Here is a 10,838-nt window from a genome sequence, read left to right as displayed (position 1 = left end):
TAGTATAAACAATAATGTCACGTTATGAGCTTGCTTCATTGAATTTAAATTAAAGTTACAATTAATTATTTAAAGTTACAAAAGTGATAAATTAATATCCTTAAAGCTACTCAACTAATGTGAGATACATAACGAAGCTTTTTATCGTCAATAACTTGATAAAACTTCGGTATGTTAAGTCAATCAGGTTTAACTGAAAGTTTGACAAATGACAATTGTCTGTCTGTGTTTATACAGAGCACACGGACTGTATTTTAAAGTCAGACGAGACGAGGGACTAAACCGATTTTGGTGTGATTTTTAAATGAGCAATAAGCGTGTTACAGGAGTCTTCGAATTCAGAGACTTATGTCTGTGTGACTACGAATTATATATTTTTCTCGTTGAATGCGTCATATAAACATAGTATATGTTGGTGAGTATACGTTGCTAATTTCGAATATTATTTATATATATATAATGTCTGTCTTTCTGATCGTTTAAGGAACGCGGGTAGTTTTAACATATCAGAATTGTATAATTGTTCGTTCTCATTGAATTCAATGGAAGTTTTGTCACAAGAAAATCGTTTACTCCTGTCGACGTACAAACATACATGTATACATTCCTGTTTTTTATATATTGAATAAACTAGTTGTTGTTTTGGTTTGTAGAAAGAATGCTTTTGTTTGTTTTTTTTTAATTCGTTTGATTAAGGATCGCGTGGAGCGCAGCGCCCGCTTCGCTTGCGGTTCGAAGTATCGAGTATACGGTATCGAATCCGGTTGTAGTACTCGCTATTTATAGTAATAAAATATTTGTTAAATTTTATGTTTATCGTTTTATTTTGGTTCACCTTTCGCCAGTGTTAGCGGGATGTGACGTAGCTGGGCTCACTGAGGCCCCGCAGCGACGTTGGATTGAGAAAAATGTCGCGACCATCCCCCCCTATTCTGTCTGTTCATAGTCTGTCTGTTACTCTTAACAGCTAAACCACTGAACCGAAGCAAGCTTGAACCTTAAGGAAGGACATAGGCTACTCTTTATACCTAAAACTTATCAATCCCTAAAACAAAGTCGCGGTCAATAAGTAATATAAAAAAAAAACTGTTTAATTTCGCGTCCGTGCGAACACGCACTCGGTATCATAAACGACAAGTTGGTGCTCAGAAGAACAGAAATTTTAACCGCAAGACTGTAACCGATAGGTGAGAGTACATCGCGTAACAATCTCGTAACCAAGTACCGTTGAAATATATAAAAAGTGCAATTTACATTTCGAGTAGTAAATTTAATAAGTTTAGTTAGCTTATTTATTTATTTAAATACTTTATTGACCACCATAAAGTTAATGGGTCAAAAGGCGGACTTAATGCCTGAAGACATTCTCTGCCAGTCAACCGTTAGGTCAAACAGAAAAACATTATGATGGCGGTAATTAAAAATGAATTAACAATATATGCACATACTAATATATAAAACTATATAAAAAACATATACATACATACCCACATAGTATCTACAAAATAAATATTGATCTATAATGTCTATAGTAAAAACATATATATAACATAACAAAATAATAATAGCCCTTCGCTCTAATGACTTCTGTAATGCATACAGAAGTCATTAGAGCGAAGGGCTTTCTGACAATATCTGCTCGCGTAGACGAGTTTTAAAAGTAAATTTAGAGGTAGCTTTTCTAATATGTTCGGGTACTTTGTTCCATAATGCTTGAACGGCTTACTATTGATTCTGTTATAAACACTTAAGCGAATATCATTAAAGTGCATAAATTGCATCATCGGTTACTGATAAAAAAAAAAATTATAGTAAAGTATCACGAGCTTACGATAGTATCTCATGTTTGTCACCTAAAGTATTAAACTAAGTCATTTATGTATATTTGGAGGTAATGTGCACCAAGAAGTGATCCCTGTGGGACTCCCTCGTTTAAGCTATATATCTATCCAGACAGATATCTGTGAGAGATACATTTGCCATCTGAATTCTATTGCTTAGATACGAAATCAGTAGATTGGTTGCGGCTTTTCTCAGCCATTGTAATGTCGCTACTAAAACCAGTTTTTTAGCTTTTAATTTTAAATGTTTCGTTGAGACCAGAATGAGTTTTATTACATCGCATTTGTATATATTTTTTCTTTATGGTATTGACAGGCCATTTGATGGTAAGTGGTCACCACCGCCCATAGAAAATAGCGCTGTGAGGAATATTAACCATCCCTTACATCGCCAATACGCCACCAACTTAGGGAACTAAGACGTTATATCTCTTGTGCCAGTAGTTGCATAGGCTCACTCACCCTCCAAACCGGAACATAATACTGAGTAATACTGTTTGGTGGAAGAATATCTGACGAGTGGGTGGTGCCTACCCAGACAGGCTAGCACAAATATTAGTATTTAAAATGAAAGATAAATCGGATACAAAGGGATAAGAAGGTGAGTTAAACAAATAAGATTTACTTCATTATTTAATAATTTACTTAGAAATACAATTGACTTCATAAGCGATAGAGATTATTGAGTATCAGTATTATAAAGTGTAATCTTTCTTTCTCTCAAACATTACGATGAAAGTCCTTATTTGCGTCGGGCGCAGCGTAATGATGTAGTCTTGCTCAGCTTGCTCAGTTTGCTCGGCACTTTGTTCAGGCTGGTCTTCGATTGCACTTAAATTAACAAAATTTAAAGCTTATGTTAAAATTCAAGAAAAAAGGTTTAATGTTATATTCAAACCGCCTGCATCAATACATTGTAGCGTAATACATTAAAAAAAAAGTGCGATTGCCTTTCACAGACGCTGTGGTTAATTTTTGGCGCGAAGTTTGGGTGCCTCGGACATACTATTTCCGAGTCATAGAAAATATGCCGTTTTATTTGTATTTTGTTATTCATTTTAGGTAATTAATGTTAATGTTGACAGTTATAGGCGAATTATTTTCAAAAAGTCATTGTCACTTTGGTCTTTAAGACTATAGTAATTCAGGTGTTAGACTGTCTTCAAAAAGTTATAAGCCTTTTAAATAGCAATTTGTTATGTTAAGTTTACGGACAGGCTGTTAAGTGGGATGTTATAAATGCGCAAGTAAGTGTTACTTGATGTTGTAACGTTATTACAAGGCGGTACCGTTTTCTCCGTCTGCTGTAGTCATCTGCATCGTCGCCAGTATTGGTCGACTCTTCCTCTTGGGAATCTTCTTCGTAATCGCTTTCTTGTCTTTTACTTCGATTGCTTTCCCCGCGTCTAACGCCTGGGAATAATTGCAATAATGGACGTTAGTAAACATCAGGACGCAGCAATACTTTTGTCTCATTGTTATACCTTAAGATTAAGATATTTAACTTATTGTATTTAAAATTCACTCCATGCCAAAGTTGAAGGCTCCACCGGTGTTTCTTTATTTGACTGCTTTGTCTTGATGATATATGATTAATGATTTCATATAAAATATTATATTATGTAAAGCTTATCAAAAATTAAATTATTGACACATTATTTTCTAATTTACTCGGTAACTCCCAAGAAATAAGTAACTCTACTCTCGAGGGGAAGACTATTTTACAATGTACATACAATTGTGTTTCATATGATTTCCAGAATTACAGCCGACAACACACAGGTTCGTGCACAGCGAGGTCAATACCGACACGCGAATTTAAAACAAAAAGAGCTACGTATCCAGTCATCTTATATCCTAACATTGGTTTAACATGAATATTCAATAAGTTACATGTAAATGACTTACCTCTTCTAGGGTATAAATCTGCGTTATAGTCTAATCTTCTATAACCAACTCCATTTCTCTCTTTGTAACTCCCACAGTGCTCTTCAGCTTCCTGCCCACTACTATATCTTCTGTTTACAATAGAGTACAGGGGGCCCGCTCGCGCACAGGACATCGTCCCATGGCGCGCGTCGCGGCGCCTGCTGCACTGGCGCCTGCGCCGCCTGCTGCGCCAGAACGCGCAGGAGCGGCGCGTGCAGGCGGCGGCGGGGCCCGAGCCGCTGGACCAGCGCGCCGCCGCCGCCACGCTGCGCCGCTGGTTCACGGAGGACCGCGGCGAGACGCAGTCGCACCAGTGGGAGCACGACAACGAGGCCGTCTGCCGCTGGCTCGAGGCGCAGGCCGACGACCACGACTCGGTGCTCGAGCGCAACCTGCGCGCCATCAAGCAGGACGCCGTCGTGCAGACCGTCAACCGCCTCGTCATGGTGAGTTGCTCCTTCGGGCCGGATGTCGCCTCGAATAGACTATAATAGAGTTTCATTCCGATGATCCACCTTCGCAGGAGCTGACGCCGTCTCAGCGCACGGAGTTCGTGAGAAAACTCACGACCCTCGGGATGGAACCGGACTTCAGCAACTGATCGTCGCCGGTGGCAGTTTTGCGAGGAAAATGCATCCTATTTGTTATGTAGTGAAGTCGAGAATCGATTGTAATGTTGGGATTTTATAAATACTATTTATTTTGTATACTTTTAGTTGTTCAATTGTCTTCTCGATCGTCGAAGGTTGCCGAGGAGCACGTGACACGTGATCCCTTTACGTAAACTCTTCAAGTGACAGTTTTAATGTCGGGAAGTGTTTGCGACGTGACCGTTTGTCACATGTTCTTCATCGACCTCGTTGAGACGTCGTGTATAGATTTATATGATAGTTAATATGAGACAATATACTGCAGCCGCGTGACGTAACGGCGCACCCGGCTTCGCTTGTCCAATTTGAAGAATTAATGCCAAATATGTCTACATTAACGGAAGTAAAATAGTTTGAATAGTTCGAACTGAATCGAGATGAAAGGATCTCCACTGTTCCAAACGGAAGGAGTAAAGATAACACTGTTTCACTTTATGCCCATTTTAATTTAACTTCCAAAGCTCCGACGACAGCTTTGCCGGCTTTGAAGACGCAATTATTTCGCGTCCATAGAGAATGTCATAGATTATCGGCCTCGGCCAATGATATCGCGTGAGATCAGCATAGAAGTGCTTTATTGATCTCTACTCTTGCGGTTGGAATGGGGTGTGGAGCTGAATCTGCTGTCACGGGGTAGCTCCGTGACGAATCTTCAGTGATTGTTAAAACTTCGTATTCGAGAAATGCAATGTGCCTAAAGTCATGGCGCACGGATTTTTATATGTACATAGAATACTAGAATGACTGCCATATTGAAGCAATAAATATATAGCTATATATTTAAAATGATTTAAAAATCATTTATCGTGTATATTGTAACGTAGTTAGTGGTACGCAAAGGAGAGGCCGCAGTTCCGATTTATGTAAAAAGTAACCGTTACGTGTCCCTCTCTGTTAGGGGGTGAAATCTAATGGAATTATTTAAGTTAGGAATCGTGATAGAAAAATTGTTAAAAGTTAAATACATTTGAACAACTAAAATTGCATTGCATTCGTTTCATTTACGGTCTGCGCAAATTTGATCACATTTCTCAATTTCGACGTCAGTTAAAGTGGCTTCCTATCCGACTTCGCCGGAGCTTGCACATATTATCGCTTCTTTTTAATATATTAAACCATGGTAGCCCTGATTACCTACATGAGCGTTTTCTGTTTTGTCCTGCTCGTAAAAGACCAGTACGCGCATGTGTGGCGTCGAAAACTCTTGAGGTACCATTTTTTAATACTACTTCCTATGGCAACTCGTTTTCCGTTGTTGCCGCTCGCCTATGGAACTCTCTTCCAGATAATATTTTCCATAATAATGTTACGATAAAATCTTTTAAAATCAGAGTTAAGCAACACTTTCTTGCCACTTAAGTTTAATTTATTTTATATGTATGTATATATATTTTTTTGTATCTATGTAAGTTGAATGTATATATATATTATAGATAATGGTATATATTAATGTATATATTTGTATTTAGTGTGTAATATATTCATTTATCGCTAAGTCTACTTGAATTCTATAATATAAAACTAATTGATATTGTACCTACACCATAAATATGTATTACAAATAATCTCCACTAAATTCAGGGTTTCTGGAAGAGATCTCTTGTTAGAGATAAGTTATCCCTTTGTACACAATTTTCATTTATATAATTTTCTGTATACTCTGTTGGTACATAAATAAATAAATAAATAAATTAATAAAATTATTGATTAGGAAGCAAAAATAATTGTAAAAATGATTCGAAACGCAATCAGATCGTCGGTTATCTCTCAGTGAAAATACGTTTTCGGCAATGGCTGACATTCGCGCGTCGCGTATCATGACAAATATTGTGTAAGTAGATAATATCCTCATGCGTTGCCTATTTCGGTGTAAAAGTTACATGAACATAGGTCCGTCCGATGTTAGCGAATTTTATCGAATTATCCACTTGAAAGAATATAAATATAATTGTAAGTTTGTTGATGGGAGCTGCGGGAGGGCCGTGACGTGACGTAGCGAGTATACGTAGCGAGCTGGCGGCGTTCGATATGGACGAATATGTATTTAATATTCAAATGTGACCAAACTCATAGCAATTGTAATATCTTTCCGAGGAAGCTCAAAGGAAACAATTTTTTCTTCTGACGGTACATCAAATTAATGGACCAATACTCGACAATACTGTGCGCAATCGTTTCTTATTGGGTCGGTAATTTTCGTTGCTTTAAGAGTACCGTCACTGACATATAGTACATGTATGTATATAAGGCTTTAAATATACATATATAACAAGAGGCGCGCCCTCGTCGCTCGGTACGTCACGGCCGTTGGATAACGCACTCTAATTGCAATTAAAGCGTAATAAATAATAATTGGGTTTTAAGGAGAACGCACGGAGAGCATTCGCGTTTAACGTTCAGACACCAGCGGTACACGTATTCATTCATTTAGACTAATTGCATTTTATGTGTATTTATTAATTTATTTTCCTTATTACACCTAGCTCGCCCGCCCGCAGTTGTCGAAAGTACGTAATTAGCAATGGGACAGAAATATTCTAGAACATTCTTTAATTGTCTAGAACAATAGGCTTATGTAACATAACAGTTACGTTAGACGCGAGTGCTCCCAGTGTACAGCCTCCCTGTGTGATAGTTGCTGTCGGGTCTACATTTTTAATTAATTTATTAACTCATTCTAAGACGTGTTCTCTTTTCGATCCGCTTCGTGCGTTACGGAAACATATCGAACAGCCGACGTAGTGAATATCGATCGAACAGAACGTTTACTGCGATGAAGTTTTTGATATATATTTGTACAAAATGGATTTCTTTGTATCGAGGCTCCTGTTAATAACATATTTATTGCTTATTTTCTTGCTAAATTTTGCCGGTGAGGGGGGGGGGGGGGTTATTGTCTAGGTCAGTATTTGCATATCTCTACTAATTTAGTATAAACAATAATGTCACGTTATGAGCTTGCTTCATTGAATTTAAATTAAAGTTACAATTAATTATTTAAAGTTACAAAAGTGATAAATTAATATCCTTAAAGCTACTCAACTAATGTGAGATACATAACGAAGCTTTTTATCGTCAATAACTTGATAAAACTTCGGTATGTTAAGTCAATCAGGTTTAACTGAAAGTTTGACAAATGACAATTGTCTGTCTGTGTTCATACAGAGCACACGGACTGTATTTTAAAGTCAGACGAGACGAGGGACTAAACCGATTTTGGTGTGATTTTTAAATGAGCAATAAGCGTGTTACAGGAGTCTTCGAAGTCAGAGACTTATGTCTGTGTGACTACGAATTATATATTTTTCTCGTTGAATGCGTCATATAAACATAGTATATGTTGGTGAGTATACGTTGCTAATTTCGAATATTATTTATATATATATAATATCTGTCTTTCTGATCGTTTAAGGAACGCGGGTAGTTTTAACATATCAGAATTGTATAATTGTTCGTTCTCATTGAATTCAATGGAAGTTTTGTCACAAGAAAATCGTTTACTCCTGTCGACGTACAAACATACATGTATACATTCCTGTTTTTTATATATTGAATAAACTAGTTGTTGTTTTGGTTTGTAGAAAGAATGCTTTTGTTTGTTTTTTTTTTAATTCGTTTGATTAAGGATCGCGTGGAGCGCAGCGCCCGCTTCGCTTGCGGTTCGAAGTATCGAGTATACGGTATCGAATCCGGTTGTAGTACTCGCTATTTATAGTAATAAAATATTTGTTAAATTTTATGTTTATCGTTTTATTTTGGTTCACCTTTCGCCAGTGTTAGCGGGATGTGACGTAGCTGGGCTCACTGAGGCCCCGCAGCGACGTTGGATTGAGAAAAATGTCGCGACCATCCCCCCCTATTCTGTCTGTTCATAGTCTGTCTGTTACTCTTAACAGCTAAACCACTGAACCGAAGCAAGCTTGAACCTTAAGGAAGGACATAGGCTACTCTATATACCTAAAACTTAGCAATCCCTAAAACGAAGTCGCGGTCAATAAGTAGTATAAAAAAATAATGTTTAATTACGCGTCCGTGCGAACACGCACTCGGTATCATAAACGACAAGTTGGTGCTCAGAAGAACAGAAATTTTAACCGCAAGACTGTAACCGATAGGTGAGAGTACATCGCGTAACAATCTCGTAACCAAGTACCGTTGAAATATATAAAAAGTGCAATTTACATTTCGAGTAGTAAATTTAATAAGTTTAGTTAGCTTATTTATTTATTTAAATACTTTATTGACCACCATAAAGTTAATGGGTCAAAAGGCGGACTTAATGCCTGAAGGCATTCTCTGCCAGTCAACCTTTAGGTCAAACAGAAAAACATTATGATGGCGGTAATTAAAAATGAATTAACAATATATGCACATACTAATATATAAAACTATATAAAAAACATATACATACATACCCACATAGTATCTACAAAATAAATATTGATCTATAATGTCTATAGTAAAAACATATAACATAACAAAATAATAATAGCGCATAAAAGAAGTCATTAGAGCGAGGGGCTTTCTGACAATATGTGCTCGCGTAGACGAGTTTTAAAAGTAAATTTAGAGGTAGCTTTTCTAATATGTTCGGGTACTTTGTTCCATAATCGGACAGCTTGAACGGCTTACTATTGATTCTGTTATAAACACTTAGCGAATATCATTAAAGTGCATTATTTGCATCATCGGTTATTGATAAAAAAAAATTATAGTAAAGTATCACGAGCTTACGATAGTATCTCATGTTTGTCACCTAAAGTATTAAACTAAGTCATTTATGTATATTTGGAGGTAATGTGCACCAAGAAGTGATCCCTGTGAGACTCCCTCGTTTAAGCTATATATCTATACATCCAGACAGATATCTGTGAGAGATGAATCTGTCATCTAAATTCTATTGCTTAGATACGAAATCAGTAGATTGGTTGCGGCTTTTCTCAGCCATTGTAATGTCGCTTCTAAAACCAATTTTTTAGCTTTTAATCTTAAATGTTTAGATGAGATATTTTTAATACATCGCTTTTTTGTGGTATTGGCAAGCGGACGAAAAAATGGGCCATCTGATGGTAAGTGGACACCACCGCCCATAGATAATGGCGTTGTAAGGAATATTAACCATCCCTTACATCGCCAATTCGCCACCAACTTAGGGAACTAAGACGATATATCTCTTGTGCCAGTAGTTGCATAGGCTCACTCACCCTCCAAACCGGAACACAAGAATACTGAGCACTGCTGTTTGGTGGAAGAATATCTGACGAGTGGGTGGTGCCTACCCAGACAGGCTTGCACAAATATTAGTATTTAAAATGAAAGATACATCGGATACAAAGGTATAAGAAGGTGAGTTAAACGAATAAGATTTACTTCATTATTTAATAATTTACTTATAAATACAATTGACTCTATAAGCGATAGAGATTATTGAGTATCAGTATTACAAAGTGTAATCTTTCTTTCTCTCAAACATCACGATGAAAGTCCTTATTTGCGTCGGGCGCAGCGTAATGATGTAGTCTTGCTCAGCTTGCTCAGTTTGCTCGGCACTTTGTTCAGGCTGGTCTTCGATTGCACTTAAATTAACATCACAAATTAAAACTGAATTTAAAGCTTATGTTAAAATTCAAGAAAAATGCTTAATGTTATATTCAAACCGCCTGCATCAATACCTTGTAGCGTAATACATTAAAAAAAAAAGTGCGATTGCCTGTCACAGACGCTGTGGTTAACTTTTGGCGCGAAGTTTGGGTGCCTCGGACATACCTACTATTTCCAAGTCAAAGAAAATATGCCATTTTAGTTTGTTTTTTATTATTAATTATTATTCATTTTAAGTAATTAATGTTATTGTTGACAGTTATAAGCGAATTATTTTCAAAAAGTCATTGTCACTTTGGTCTTTAAGACTATAGTAATTCAGGGGTTGACTGTCTTCAAAAAGTTATAAGCCTTTTAAATAGCACTTCGTAATGCTAAGTTTACGGACAGGCTGTTAAGTGGGATATTATAAATGCGCAAGTAAGTGTAACTTGATGTTGTAACGTTGTTACAAGGCGGTACCGTTTTCTCCGTCTGCTGTAGTCATCTGCATCGTCGCCGGTATTGGTCGACTCTTCCTCTTGGGAATCTTCTTCGTAATCGCTTTCTTGTCTTTTACTTCGATTGCTTTCCCCGCGTCTAACGCCTGGGAATAATTGCAATAATGGACGTTAGTAAACATCAAGACGCAGCAATACTTTTGTCTCATTGTTATACCTTAAGATTAAGATATTAAGCTTATTGTATTTAAAATTCACTTCATGCCAAAGTTGAAGGTACCACCGGTGTTTCTTTATTGATTAATGATTTCATATAAATTATTCATATAAATTATTTTAATCGAATCCAAAATAAAATTGTTGACACATTATTTTCT

The 10,838-nt window shown here is 36.9% G+C and overlaps 1 protein-coding gene and 1 pseudogene across 1 annotated transcript; one reads left to right on the top strand and one right to left on the bottom strand.

Moving 5' to 3' along the window:
* Positions 1 to 3,272: 3,272 nt before the first annotated feature.
* On the top strand, positions 3,273 to 4,477 carry LOC125074942 (acetyl-CoA carboxylase 1-like). Its single transcript, XM_047686426.1, has 3 exons — positions 3,273 to 3,278; positions 3,827 to 4,216; positions 4,294 to 4,477. The coding sequence occupies exons 1-3, from the start codon at positions 3,273 to 3,275 to the stop codon at positions 4,369 to 4,371; spliced, it is 474 nt and encodes a 157-aa protein (XP_047542382.1). The 3' UTR covers positions 4,372 to 4,477.
* A 5,383-nt stretch (positions 4,478 to 9,860) lies between these two features.
* Positions 9,861 to 10,838, bottom strand: part of LOC125074941 — a 48,660-nt pseudogene continuing 47,682 nt past the window's right edge.

This window comes from Vanessa atalanta, chromosome 29, assembly GCF_905147765.1.
Source record: "Vanessa atalanta chromosome 29, ilVanAtal1.2, whole genome shotgun sequence".
Taxonomy (NCBI): Eukaryota; Metazoa; Arthropoda; class Insecta; order Lepidoptera; family Nymphalidae; genus Vanessa; species Vanessa atalanta.
The sequence above is the reverse complement of the archived record's forward strand: the minus strand, read 5'-3'. Positions and strand labels throughout refer to the sequence as shown.